This window comes from Babylonia areolata, chromosome 19, assembly GCF_041734735.1.
Source record: "Babylonia areolata isolate BAREFJ2019XMU chromosome 19, ASM4173473v1, whole genome shotgun sequence".
In the NCBI taxonomy this organism is placed as follows: domain Eukaryota; kingdom Metazoa; phylum Mollusca; class Gastropoda; order Neogastropoda; family Buccinidae; genus Babylonia; species Babylonia areolata.
In genome coordinates, this window is record NC_134894.1 from 31,364,249 (window position 1) to 31,379,248 (window position 15,000).

Here is a 15,000-nt window from a genome sequence, read left to right on the forward strand (position 1 = left end):
ATCCTGCGAAAACACTCATTTTATTTCACCCCTCCTCTTGCCATCTTCCCCTCCCCCCTCTTTTTCTCTCTCATGTGTTCACACAATCACATCAGTCCCCTCTCACCCTCTCTTTCTCTATTGCCTGTGTATTGACACAGGCACACGCATGCAGTTCTACATGCCCAAAACACTCTACCTTTGATGAAAATATTATCCCAAACAGCCATTTATTTCACATATATTTTGCTACCTTTTGAAATCCTGTATGAATTATGTCACAATGGGAAAAAAAAAACAGTTTTGATTTGAATCATCACCAAACCTGTTTGCAATCAGATGAGAAATTTTGCCAAAGAGAACGGATAGAAATAGCCACACAAATGTGAATCTTTCGTCTACCTGTCTAACGTAACAGGCTGTTGAGTGGCAGTCCACCTCCTGGGTTTTGCTTCACTGATTCTTTCAATGTAAACAGGAGAGAAGTGTGCAACCTCGTGTTTTTCGTAGCTGTTGTTCTGCTGACATTCTCACCCGATGTGTGGGTGTGTCGGTGTGTGCGTGTGTGTGCCTGAGGAGAAAGAGAGAAATGAGTGGTTGGGCGGAGGAGGTGGGGGGCGGGGACGGGGGGGACAAAAGAGGTACGGGAACTTGGCCAACACTGAATGCTTAATCCCTGCCCGTCCCCACCCAAACGTGTTTTGTCACTGCTTCATAACACAACCTGCTTTGAAAAGGGTTGAAGAGCTCCATATCCGGACACAAAGTTTGCAACACAGACAGACAGGCAAACAGACATGCAGACAGACAGACTGACAGACAGTCATGCACACACACAGAAACTCACTGATCACCAGGTGGTTCCATGCCAGGCACCGTGGACCTGGGAGTTTCATTCTGAAACACACACACACACATACGATAGTCAGGTCAAGATCAGGGTCAGGTCAAGTCAGGGTCAGGAACTAACAGATGACAGGATATGGTTACATCATCGTGTCACGCTGGGGCAGTTTTTTGTAACACCGCTTTCAATTCTTATCAAAAGTATGCATAATGATTTGCTTCAGTCGGCACAGCATGCGCTATACAACAGCCTTCAATTCCGTGTCTTTCGACTTGAAATTGCATTGAATAGGGAGGGGGCAAGAAATACAAGAGGTTGGTGGTGGTGTTGGAGGGGGGAGGGAGGGCTGCGGTGAGGGGGCGGGGGGGGGGTGAGGGAAGTAGTTTGAAGGGGAAGGAGCAGCATGTTGAGGAGTATGTAGATGCATGTGAACCTCAGTGAATATATATATATATATATATATATATATGTGTGTGTGTGTGTGTGTGTGTGTGTGTGTGTGTGTGTGTTGTATGTGTCAATGAGTTTCTCACTAATGGAGTTGTCAAAAAACTTTCATAACAATTTATCATATATGAATGAAATCAAATTTACACAAAATGCTGGACTCAATCATTAAAAACCCCAACTGATATAAATGAAAAGTAAAGGCACTTTAGATCTCCAATGGCGAAATTAATTTTAAAAAATAATAATCACCATCAGCTTCCTTAAAACATAAGTAGTTGTAACCTGTCATTCACTTGGTCCACGTGAATCCAGACTGAGTTAAAAGTCCTCAAACACCACACCATGAGCGCCAGCACTTAACTCCTTGACTGCCAGGCACAAACAAGAGGAAAAAAGCAGAAAGTTGTGTTTAAAGTAATAAATCAATATCCAGAACAGTAAGCCCAAAACTTGGTAATGGTCTGGATATGTAAAACTGATATAATTTTATATCGTATGTATGAATTTAAACCCTTCCAGAGTTATTTCCCTTCTTTTGATGATGTCACACGTGATGTCACTGAAGCTGTGAATTCTACAGGCATGGCAGTCAAGGGGTTAATTAAAAATCTATGGCTCACGAAAATCATGGAATAGATGGAACACTGAAAGCGATATCACAAAAGCACACCAGGAAAGACCACAGAAGTAGAGGCAATCACTTCATGATGACAGATGAGAACGAATTAAAATCGTGTCAAAGGTTTCATATACGGCAGAAACAGGCTTGAACTCAGTGCTTCATTTCTGGGAGATGCAAACACCTGTGGTGTTGGTCGCAAAAGATAAACAGCATTCTTAAAGATGCATCACTGAAGTTGTGTTTTTTTTCATTTGAGCCCTGAATGCTCTTGCCTTTGGGTGAAAGCTCTGGGTAGTCCTTGTCATTCCTTGTTTTTCCTGGTCAAACTTTCTGCTTGTTGGTTGTATATGCCATATATCATCATCGTTCACATCATCATCTTATGAACAGTAGGCACAAGGTAATAATAATGGAAGATTAACACATGTTTACTGCTGTAACACGGTCTATTCCACTACTGCTCAATCTTTTGTCATTTGAAATGATAACAACCTGATATGAGCACAAGTGCTGCAAATCTGAAAAGTTATTCTAACCCATCCTTTGGGCAAATTAAGTGAGTCTACAGAGAGGCAGAAAGGAAAAATCATACCAAGTATGCACAGATGCACTAACTATGTATGCATTTGCATGGACACATGTGTTTGCAGCATCCTGCAAAAACGGAAAATAAATCTTACTATCATTATGATATTTGAGAAGGATGATGATTCTAGCAATGTTTTTAACATATGCACATGTAATTCAGAGTCTTTGATACTACTGGTAAACGGTGTTTAAATTCAGACAGAATAACAAAACGATCAATTGGAAATAGAGAGACAGACGTAAAAGATAAACACGATAGGCACAGACACAGAAAGACATACAGACACCCACCCACCCACCCACACACACACACACACACACACACACTTTAACAAGCTGACTAACTTAGACATAAAAAGTAAGTGAACAAAGCAAACGGCCAGCAGACTAAACACCATGAGGCAAGGGCTCACCTTGCATTCAAAGTGTTTCCAGCACACACACACACACACACACACACACACACACACACACACACACCTGCAGGTAGAAAATAATGCTTGTGCAGAAAAAAACAGTGGGAAAGATGACAACAATTTATGCTTTGATGCAAACAGAAAAGTTGAAAGAAGTACGATAACAGCAGAGCAGTGACTTCAACTCCAAGAGACTTATGAAAGGAAACCTTGATACTGTTTCAAACGAAAGCAACAGCAGCTGGTGCACAGAGTGTGAAAGGTAATCACAACATCATATCTATCTATCTCACTATCAAGCTAGCTAGTTATCTGTCTATCTAGTTAGTTCGTTCGTTTGGTGCTATATGAATAAAATGTGTATATATCCACATTTACATATAAATATATGTGTATGCAGCGCTGGGGAATTTCAATTTCTTTATTTAAAAAAAGAGCAATAGTGTACTTAACGAGTTCTAAACAGTAAGGTCAACACTCCATCTGAAAAGTAGAGAAGACACATCCACTGAGGCACAAAAACACAAACCATCCACACAAGCAGAACTGTGTGCAATGTGAGGTAATGATGGTGAAAAAAGTGAAAAGAGAAAGAAGCTCCAACTGAACGGAAAATTACTAGCCACACTGTCAACCATCCCCGATGTCACAAATAATCAGAGCAACTGCAACAGTTAAAATTATGTTGCATGATATGAATGTACATTCTTATTTCTTTACAGTTTTATTATTACCATTATTATTATTGAATACGAAATTGAAATTATTTAAACTTTTTTTTCTTAAACAGCACTGAATTACAAAACTAATCAAAACATTCCATCTTCAGAAACAAAAATCACAGTTCGGGTGAGAGATAAAACAGAGCTGGTGTCATTACATCTAATTCCGTCCATCCACTGACTGATGATGACAAAGGGGAACAATGAATTCTTTATACAGGAAACATGTACAGAACAGCACATAGAAAACCAGGACGGCACCAGTTCTCATAACTCTCAGCAGTTTGTGACACAGACATACACATCTTGCACTCCTCACCTCTCTTCTATATCTGAGACATCTCCTGAGTGTTACCACCTGTTTGTACCTTTCCTCTCTTTCCTGATCTTCTACACATCCTCGGAGCTGTGGGAGTAGCGGTTCCACAATGAGGGAATCAAATGGGTTTTTTTTTTCAAGAACAAAAAACAAAACAAGAAAACATTACTCCAGAAGAAAGGTTCAGGGTCACAAATGATAAAATTACACTTGAGGATAACAACACCAACATACGGCAAATGGAAATTATTAGGTTGTGACACTGGTGATATCAAACATATTTCATTTTTTAAGGAAATCCAGTCCAAAATCGGTTATACATAAACAGATGAATGATGAATTGGTGTAAGAATTATTTACCCTTTCAGGGGGAATGATACAAAACAAGTAGCGTATTTCTATAATCTAAACAACCAAAATTGCCATATCTTTTGAATTTTCATTTTTTCCAAGAATTAAGTGTTTCACATGGAATGTGCACACACACACACACACACACACACACACACACACACACACACACACACACACACTTTTTTCACACTTCACATGCACATACAACCTGTAATGCCACTTGCAAGAAAGTTTAAAAAAAAAAAAAAAAGCCATCAATTTCCTAACCATAAAAGATATTATACATTTTACAGTCCGACATCACTGGGCAATTTGACAAGTCACAATGAAGACACTTGACATGTAAAGTACACTACAGAAATACAATGAAACTCGCCTGAGACATACAGCTGACCTGATAGCTGCACAGAGTTAGCTCTGTCCTCCGTCTAACTGGTTTGGGTGCTTTACCATCATCCTGGATATGGATCAAAGACCGCCGTGAATGGGTCACACTGTATCACTTACCAATGACTATGAACAGAACGAGGAATCTTATCATTTGTAACTATTACTATTACGAACAAACCGAGCCAGGATCATATGCAAATTTTATCTGATGAATAAGGTGTAAAAGTGTGTCTGGAGCAATGACTAAAAAGTTTGAAGTTGTTTTGTAAGTGCCTGTCACAAACTGTCAGTGAATTATTGATATTTTTTCTGTCCATTTGAATAGTGTGTCTGACCAGACTATCCAGATGAACAGATATCTTTTTCAGATATTTTGCAGATATGAACATTTTTTTTAAACCTCATGATGTACAGTATTATTTGACTCTAATGACCATAAACAAGAGATAAAGTCTGTTACCATTTCCTCCCTTTTAGTTTGAGCTGTTAGTGGTCTGGATCCCTATGTCAAGGATGTAGATGCATTATTGATATCATTATCATTATTGATGCTATTATTGCTGTTACTACCCTTGATATTTTGTTTGTGTCTGGCAGAGTCGGGAGACATAACATTGTTTTTCCTGAAAACGTGAACTGTTCCAGCTGTGACAGTCACTGCCAACAGGGAAAAGGAAAAAAAAGTTTGAAACTGACTGACTCATTTTCCTTTGCATGACCCCACCCTCACCCTCACCATGCATCATTCCTGGAGATGAAATGTGGATACCTGAATGAAGGGATTAAAAAAACCCAAAAAAAACAGTTGCATATACACAAAAATTACATAAAAAATGGTACCCCCACCCTCACCCTCCAATGCAGCAGAGTTTGCAACCTCTAAGGTGGCTGCTGATGAACAAAATCATACCTTGTGGCACTCAAGGGGTTAAACAGGTGTTTTAAAAAACTTTTACAAGCATTTTTTTTCATAATTATTCACACAACAAACCCCCTCCTTCTCTCTTCAGTTCTCTCTCCTCTCCTTCTCTACAGCAATGTGGTGTTGTAAGTGTCAAATTATTATTCGTGTAATTGTGATTTGCAATATGCAAGCTTTATTAACGTAATTTTGGGTTTTCTTTTCTTTTCGAGGGCTGGATGAAAAAAGCAAAGCATTGTCTTGCTTACACTGTCACCCCCAGAAAATAAAATCTATTCAGTTCAATTCAATCCGTTCTCTCTCTCTCTTTGCAACCTAATATTGTTTCTGCTGTCGATTTTCCCTCCTATATTTTTGATTTTTTTATATTCTGAATATCAATAAATACAATGTTAATTCCCAAAATAACATGCAAGAACGTTGAATTAATACAGACACATAAAACAATTGACTGATGTCTTCAGAGGCAGTGGTATTGGTTCTCAGACGCCTCCTCCATTTTGGGGCGATGGTTGACAGCTGGAGTAAGTATCTCAGGGAACAAATCCAAGATGCTTTGAAATCCATATTTCCATGTAATGATAATGGAGCATTGACCTGCAGGCAACGCGTCCGCCTATGAAGCGAAAATATCTGAGCGCACTGTTTCAAACCCCACAGTCGCCAGTATTTTCTCCCCCTCTACTAGACCTTCAGTGATGGTTTGGATGTTAGTCATTTGGACGAGGTGATGAACTGAGGTCTAGTGTGTAGCATGCACTTTGCGTATGTAAAAGAACCCATGGCAACAAAAGAATTGTCCCTGGCAAAATTCTTTAGAAAAATTCAGTTCGATAGGAAAACAAATGCAAATGCAGACACCAGATTTTTTTTTCTTCTGTTCTTTATTTTTTTCTTTTTTTTACGGCTGACACTCTCACTGTAGTGACGTGCTCTCTTTGGTAAGAGCAACTCACAGAGATTTCACACAGAGAAATCCGTTGTGACAATAGAGTTATACAACACAATAAAACAAGATGTTTTAAAATATTTCCATAATGAATGAGCACACCTGTTAATGTGCTCTGAGAGAGAGAGTGTGTGTGTGTGTGTATGTGCGTGTGTGTTTGGCAGGGGGTGTATGTGTATGAGTATGCACATGTACATGCTCTTATATGTATATGTATGAAAAATCCTACTCTATCTGTGTTTGTGTGATTTCCGATTCATGCTTGCACCCTTGATTTACTATTGCCCTAAAATTTCCTTGTGACCCTGGTACACCTTGTAACAAAGACACATTCTATTCTACTAAATAATACTCAAATGCAAAATGGTGCTTGTATGTGTCTAATCTTGAACATTTCTAACCTTCAAAATAAGAAGACGACATCAATAATTCATACCAGGTGTTTTCGCTCCGGTATACATGATTCAGACCCTCAACACTAGCCAAGAAATTTTCGAAACATGTTGATTTAAGCAAGCAACCAACAGACCAACTGACTGGTGACCAAGGCTCATTAGAATCTATGGTATATGTTCCTCATTCACACACACACACGCGCGCGCGCACCAGAAAGCTTGTACATGGAGAAATTCAAGAAAAAATGGCCTTGACATTATCAGTTTCACCCCTCCATTGACCCCAATGTCTCCTCATTCCTTAACAGAAAAAGAGAGAGATAGGGAGGGTGTAGAGCCCGCTTTCGTGGTGGAATTTTCGTCGCTCGCAGAGCGAGATGTGGGTCATATGACGACATGGTCAGCCTAACACCGTAACTGGCTTCTCTGAGTTTGCACTGCTTTTGTTCGGACAACTTTTCGACAGAGTTTATAAATGGATCGGTTCGAATACGCAATAGCAGATACATGACAAGTAACACGCTCGAAGTGAACATGGATGGTTAAATGGGTGTAGTAACAAAACCAAATATATCTTCTAAACCTGCAAAAATAGTCATCGAAAATGTTCAAAATCCTTTCGTCAGAACAGCGATTTCCACGACGAAATTTTAGCCATTCGGTGACCTGTAAAAAAAAAAAAAAAAAAAAAAAAATGGAGATGCGCATGCACATGCAATTCTCGCGAAAAATTAACCGGGAACCCCGACGAAAATCCGACAAAAGCGGGCCTGCACACCCTCCCTATAATTATTCAGCGGATGACGAGGGAGGATTTAATTTTAAGGGTGTGGGGGTAGAGAGAGGAGTATGGCAGAAAAATAGAACAAAGAGGAAAGAACAATAGCAGCACTACCAATAGCAGCGACAATAAAAGGAACAGTACTGGAGTGACAGCAACAACAATCACAATAAAAACAAGAACAATGAATGGGGTTTTTTTCTATGAGATTAGCAAACATGTTAAAGATACTCAGTAGATTTGCAACACTATCTCTAGCACTTCCATTATCATGAGTGATAATCGTCACTACTTCTACTGCCACCACCTTAATGAACAAAACAAAGGAATGACAATGACAATTTTGGCCCATCTTTGACAATAATATGGCAATAAATGAGACGAGGATGTGCTGTTGGTGGATGCCAAATGCTGTTACAAGAAATATGTCTATCAGTTTATGCCGTTTGAGAACATGCATATTCATGAAAGCGATTGATTGAACAATTCAACCAATCACTGAGTAACTGCCCTCGACATCTTTTTCTGTTCTTCCTGCAACCACAAAAATTCATGAGTGTTACTTTAAGCTAAACACTGAACTCCCCAAAACAAAATTCCCATCAAAACTGTAATGTACTGATCAATCTATCTGTCTGTTACTGTTAGTTGCTTGACAAATGCTTTTTTGGTGGTGGTGTTCTTTGCTTTTGCTTTTGTTGTTGTTGCTGCTGCTGTTGTTCAGTTCAGTTCAGTTACTCAAGGAGGCGTCAATGCATTCGGACAAATCCATATACGCTACATCACATCTGCTAAGCAGATGTCCGACCGACAGCGTCATACAGACCACAGTTGGCTGTCCCTGGTAGAATTCAAATTGTTGTGGTTTGCTCTCTCTGAAAGTTTCCACCACCAATCCCAGCATTTTAAAGATACTTTTTTTACTGTATGATATAAGTGGGGGGAAAAAACAACAACAGTGATGTAAAGTCGATCTAAAATGACGTTACCTGCACTTGTTTCCCTCGACTTCAACATTGTTTTTCTTTGTTTCCACACGCATGCACGCACGCACGCACACACACACACACACACACACACACACACACACACACACACTATCACAACTGTCTACATTAATCTGGAACTCATCTCTCTTTGAAGCTTATAAATACACACTGTATATACAGAAAAAGAGAAAAAGAGAAAGACAGACAGAGAACAACATGATAACGGAGAAAAACAAAAGCAGGTAAAATTAATGACAACAAGACCACATTGTGTATGACTTTACAAAAATATTTTACATCAGAGAAAAGAATATATATATATATATATATATATATATATATATATATATATATATATGAAAAGAAAAAAAACAAAGAAAAAAACGAAAAAAAAAAAAAACAAAACAAAAAAAACAGCAAAGGTTTGGGGTTGAAAGGAGGATTCGAATTAATCCTTTAAAGAAAGCAAATGGGGTCTCTTTGATTTCTCTCAGTGGGAGAGAACTTAAGGCTTGATCAGCACATTGTGTTTATGCAAAGATCTGGCATCTGTTCCCTTTATATTTAAAACAGAGATATGGTGTTGCACATATATGGATCAGTCCAGACCGCTGAGAGACTTGTCTGCGTACGTGTACACCTGTGCAGATTCATCCCCTGCAGATCCATCAGATATCAGTTAATCACAGTAATACACCGTCCAAAACAAGTGACCTAGAAACACACCGTTTTCAGGATTCAATGGTGCTCTTACCCTCAGCAGGAGAAAGATATATCCAATGACATGCCAAAGTTGTCCGTCCTCGAAGGATGACACTAAGAACTTGATGCCAATGAGGCAATGCATGAAAAATATTGTTGTTTTTTCCTTCTGTTTGCTTTAAGCTTTAGTAACAAATATACCAAACAAATAAATGTTCTTAGTCCCTTTCGCTTTAGGATCCAAGGCCGAGTTAACTGCACGGGGCAATCTTTGCAGCGCTAAGTGTATGGAGTTCACCGTGGAGTTGGGAACATTCTTACCGATAAGCAAACTCAGCGCTGTCATGTTCGCTCCTGCAACCCACCCAAACTGATGCAACGGAGTTTAAACTGTGAATGCTCTGTCGTAACCCAAGAAATGGTGTGAATGGCTACCTTTTCGTGTATCGACAAAGAGATGCTGTCCACGATCGGCTCAGCATATTTTCATGGAACAGCATGATGTTGGGTGGAAAACAAGTGCATGTTGTCATGTTTTTATGCCATCATTTGCACAAAATATACTGACACATTTCAGGTGGTATTATTTATTTATTTAGTTATTATTATCATTATTATTATTATTATTATTATTATTATCTTATAGTTCTCTTATTTCTGAAAATGAAACGTGAGTATATTAGGAGGAAGGAAGCCATCTGTTTTAGAATCTGGGACAGGTGTTGCTAGCATGAAGGGGATGCCAAGATTGCCTTGTGGCTGGAAGAGATGCAACACACACACACACACACACACACACACACACACCGTACCACACACCCATCCCCCACCGAACACACACACACACACACACACACACATATATATATATATATATATATCTTTTTTTTTTTTTTACAAGAATATCTTCAGGACTGGACAAAAACCTTAGGGCGACAATATGCAGTGAGGGCTGCAGGTATTGTCGCCGGCGACAATCCATGCAGGGACGACAATACGTGCCGCAACACACCTCACATGCAATGGAAAATTCTTTCCTAAATCTTGTGTACGAAGTATCTTTTTTTTCCCCTTATTTTCTCACGGTAAATACAATCCCACCTCTCATGTAAATGATACGTGCGTCACCGACATTTTGCTTGAATAGGGGCAAGGACAAGAAAGGTGACATGACATTTGTCCCAACACAATATCACCTTGCCCGCACTTTATATGCACGATCGCCCATGGTTTTTTTTACATGCAACTTGGCATTGACAAACCCCCTTGTACCCTTGCCTCCTCCCCCCCTCCACCCCCGACCCCCCGCCTTCTTCCTCTGAGCTTAGACTCAAATTGTATGCAAATTTGACAAGGAATTCAGTATGTGTGTGTGTGTGTGTGTGTGTGTGTTCATGAGCTTGCTCGCGTGCAAGTGGCGAGGGCATGAAATACATGCCCCCCACAACCCCTGCGCCCCCCTCCCCCCCCCCCCCCCCCCCCCTCGCACCCCCCACAGAAAAAGAATTCATCTTTGCCTCATTGCAATGTTGCTCTGAATGGTAACTCGCCTTCATTAGCGAGAACCTCACCACTCTTGCTGCAAGGTGGAACTGATAAAGAAATGCAGCTATTAAAAGTTGGATTGTATTGTGAGAACCTTGCCTAAATTTATAGCACGAAAGACTGAACGCCAGGCTGATGTTTCTGTCCAGATGTGAGAACTGCCAACCGAGAAAATCGAAAAAGAACAAAGCTAGGTGTTGTTATGAAACCCATTTCAACATCACATTTTCATTCCTGTGAACCCTCATTACCATGCACACACACACACACACACACACACACACACACACACACACACACACACACACAGAATCAGTTTCAGTATCAGTCGCTCAAGGAAGCGTCACTGCGTTCGGACAAATCCATATACGCTACACCACATCTGCCAAGCAGATGCCTGAGAGAAAAAAAAGAAGAAGATGATGATGATGAAGTGTTTGTGACACATACTGCCCACTTTCTGCACACACAGAGAGAGAGAGAGAGAGAGAGAGAGAGAGAGAGAGAGACAGACAGACAGGCAGACAGAGACAGAGACAGAGACAGAGAGAAACAGAGCTTTGAAATCATTCTGAGTTTGTTTTTTGCAAGCATCTATTCTACCATTCGATGTCAATCGCTCTATGACATATGAACTGTAAAACTATAACATACACTATTCTATTTGGTTTTTAAAGAAACAATTAAGAAACAAAAGCATGCTACCAGGTGTGTGTTTTTTTATTTAATAATAAAAACAATGTAATTTTAATTCTTAATATATGAAAGTACGATTTCCGCCCCCATTTTATGAAGCAGGTTCTCTTAAGGAGCCAGAAACTTAATCTATTATCTCGGTAACAAACAACAACAACAAATCAACAACAAACAAACAAAACAATGGGCATAAACATGAGCGTCAGACGCAGGAAAGCAAACAATGCAAGTGTGTCAGTACTCACTGGAAAGAGCCAGAGGATGAGAAACACCAACGAGATGAATGCTACGGCGATGCCCACGCCCAAGGCCACCGCCAGCCAACTCATGATGCCGACTGCCGCGACACTGCCGAGCTACTGCTGTTGTCGCGGCGGTGTAAAGTTCTGGAGTTGCGAGGACGGAAGGACGGGGCGTGGAAGGAACTGACGTGTCGCTGTGGAACGGCGCCAGCTCACAATTCTGCCAATCAGACACCTGTCTTTATCGGCAGTTTGTGCTGGCAAGGTATGAGGCAGGCTTCTGGCTGTCACTGTACTGCACGCACGTGTGTGTGTGTGTGTGTGTGTGTGACGTGACTTGCCTTTCAGTTATATACAGCTTGGAACAAGCTTTTGTAGACACTTTTGTTGTGGTGGTGGTAATTTTCGATCAGAAGTAACACGGCACAGCTGATACGGCCTTAAATTATATGCACTCTGTAAATGACAGAAGGTTAAGTCAGTTTTTCTCCTTTTCTCCTGAGAAAATGGCCAACGATTTGACCCTGGGCGTCAAATGGAAGAAGAAAACCACCAAAGCGTGTCGACGGAGAAATAGTACCGCAGCAACGCTGTTGAAAATAATTCACTCATAAAACGGATGACACACTCGATGAGATATATGTATATCTCACTTCACAAGTGCAAGGAAATGTCAAATTATATGCAAACTGCCATGCATCGCTTGTAATTCTTTTGACCACTCCGCGTTAGAGAAACACTGTCCTCTACCTTCTCCACCGAGCAATTCAACTGTCCGTGATCTCCTCCTCCAAATTTAATACTCACAGGCACGTGAATAGACCTCATTTTTTTTCTACGAAAGCATACGCACCCGAAACTTAAAGCACCTTTTTTTCTTCTTTTTTTCAAGTGTTTGTTTTGGGGTTGTTGTTGTTGTTTGATTGAGCAAAACCAACATAATTAATAAGCCGCAAGACGTCTTGGCCTCCGCTTTACCACTCCCTCGCAACCCCCCTCCCTCCTTATACGAGCCCGGCATCCCCCTCCTCCGTCCAGTCAACATGCGCAACAGTTGTTATTTGGTACAAGAGAAAATTGTGTGGAATCACTGACTCACTCATTTCGTGGTTCACCGAATAAACAGACAAAGCAAGCTAACAAAAAACAAAAACAAAAATGTCTTGTTACGCCAATGTTAAAAAAGCGGAAGGAAATTTGTGTGGTGTTGTTCACTGGCTCACTCGTGATAGTCCTTGCACAACACACATATTTCACACACAGACACACGCACACACACACACACACACACACACACACACACACACACACACACACACACACACACACTGACACACACACCACAACACAACACAAAGTCGCGCAAGAATGCGCCGCCAAACCACTGACTGCGCACATTCCATTCAGACTGAAACACATTCGACTATTGGTATGCACGCTGACAAAATGCTAAACCCACTCATCACAAAGCAGTTAATAGATAGATAGATAGATAGATAGATAGATAGATAGATAGATAGATAGATAGATAGATAGATAGATAGACTAACTGATTGATTAATTAATTAATCAATTAATTAATTAATTATGCATGATTGTCCTGTCCAACTACATGACCACCAAAACATCAGAACATCTGCTGTCCCGACTATCTGGGCTAGAATTTGATCATAGTTCGACCCTGTGTCTTGCCCGATTAAGTTACAACCCCTGTCTCTCGGCCAAAAGAGCTTTCGGACAGTGGACGTTTGCGGATGATTCCCAAAGGCCCACTAGCCCACTAGCCCACAAGGCTGAAGACCTAGTGCAAATCTTGCCCCCTGCAGTTTGAAAGTCACAGCTAGTCCTTCACAAAAGACTAAGTTGAAAATGAATTTCCATTGCAGCAGAGAAGCCAGTCACAAAGCTCCCACTTTGCTGTTGGCCAAACTGTAAGCTTATGTCAATAATAATAATAATAATCGGATAACAAAGGACAGTTACATAGCGCGTTTCTCTAGAAATATTGCTCAAAGCGCTTTATATTTCGTCAAGTTACCCGCTCCCCGCCTCGTACCCCCTCAATACACCACAATAAAGCATGCATTTAAAACCAGATCATACCAAGACCCGGCAGCACTAAAAAGGCAGAACGAACTGAATGTGTGAAGTTCGAATGTTCACCGGCTCCAAGGGGGTCAGAGAGGTAGCGAGCAGCAGAGCTTGAGAGGGCAGTAGACATCAGAGAAGAAAGCTTGCATTCAATTCTTTTCAGTTTAAACTGGTAGCCAGTGAAGAGCCGGAGTGGAAGAGAGGTGTTCAAATTTGGATCGTCTGAAAATAAAATCGAGCAGCACTGTTCTAAACTCCTTTAAGTTTAACAAGTGAAGAATTTTGGAATGGCGGCAAGTACAGAGTTGCAGTAATCAATCATGAAAAAACAACAACAACAAAAGAATAGACTAATGTTCTGGTTGCTTCCACTGATGGACAGGTAAAGGCGAATAGAACTAATTCTCCGCAACTCAAGATAAGCTATTTGCAAATGACTGTTTGAATTATGTTGCTGAAATGACAGACTGTGGTCAAGACTGACACCGAGGCGACGCGGCAATGATTAGGACGGAGACAGTGTTGTTTACCGGAATAGAATGAGGGAGAGACGGGTAGTTTCATATATTTCTTGGGGCAAGCAAGCAGCATTTCAGTCTTCTCACCATTTGGCTGCAGTTTGTTGAAGGTAATCCAAGACCCCGAGTCTGTTATATACCTTTGCACTGATGTGTGTCATCAGTTTAAGAGTTTCAGCAATGGAAGCCGATTGATAGTTGACGGTGTCGGCGTCAGCGAAGCTCTCGTGCGAGACATAGTGACTGTTTATTACATCAGACAGTGGGGTAGCATTTTAAATAAACAGAATAGGGCCAAGGGCTAGTCCCCGTGTGGGATACCATATGATAACATATATACCCTATGTCAGTCTCTGATATAAGCCGAGCGTTGGGCCTAAAAATGATGAATAAACAAACACACACAAGTGAACAAACTGAACAAACAAATGGATGAAAGAAAGAAAGAAAAAAAAAAGAAAGAATGAATGAATAAACATTATT

General features: G+C 40.5%; 1 protein-coding gene across 2 annotated transcripts in view; it reads right to left on the reverse strand.

Annotated features, from left to right (window-relative positions):
* LOC143293627 (cytochrome P450 20A1-like) overlaps positions 1-12,688 on the reverse strand; it is a 34,641-nt gene extending 21,953 nt beyond the window's left edge. Inside the window, exons 1-2 of one of the 2 annotated variants that reach the window (XM_076604714.1) lie at positions 11,912-12,688; positions 827-876 (exon numbers count right to left, since the gene is read on the reverse strand). In XM_076604714.1, the coding sequence (XP_076460829.1) occupies positions 827-876; positions 11,912-11,995 (134 nt within the window). In that variant the 5' untranslated portion in view covers positions 11,996-12,688. Of the gene's footprint in view, positions 1-381; positions 508-826; positions 877-11,911 lie in introns of those variants that run through there. The other variant, XM_076604715.1, reaches the window with a different exon arrangement.
* Between the last annotated feature and the right edge of the window lie 2,312 nt (positions 12,689-15,000).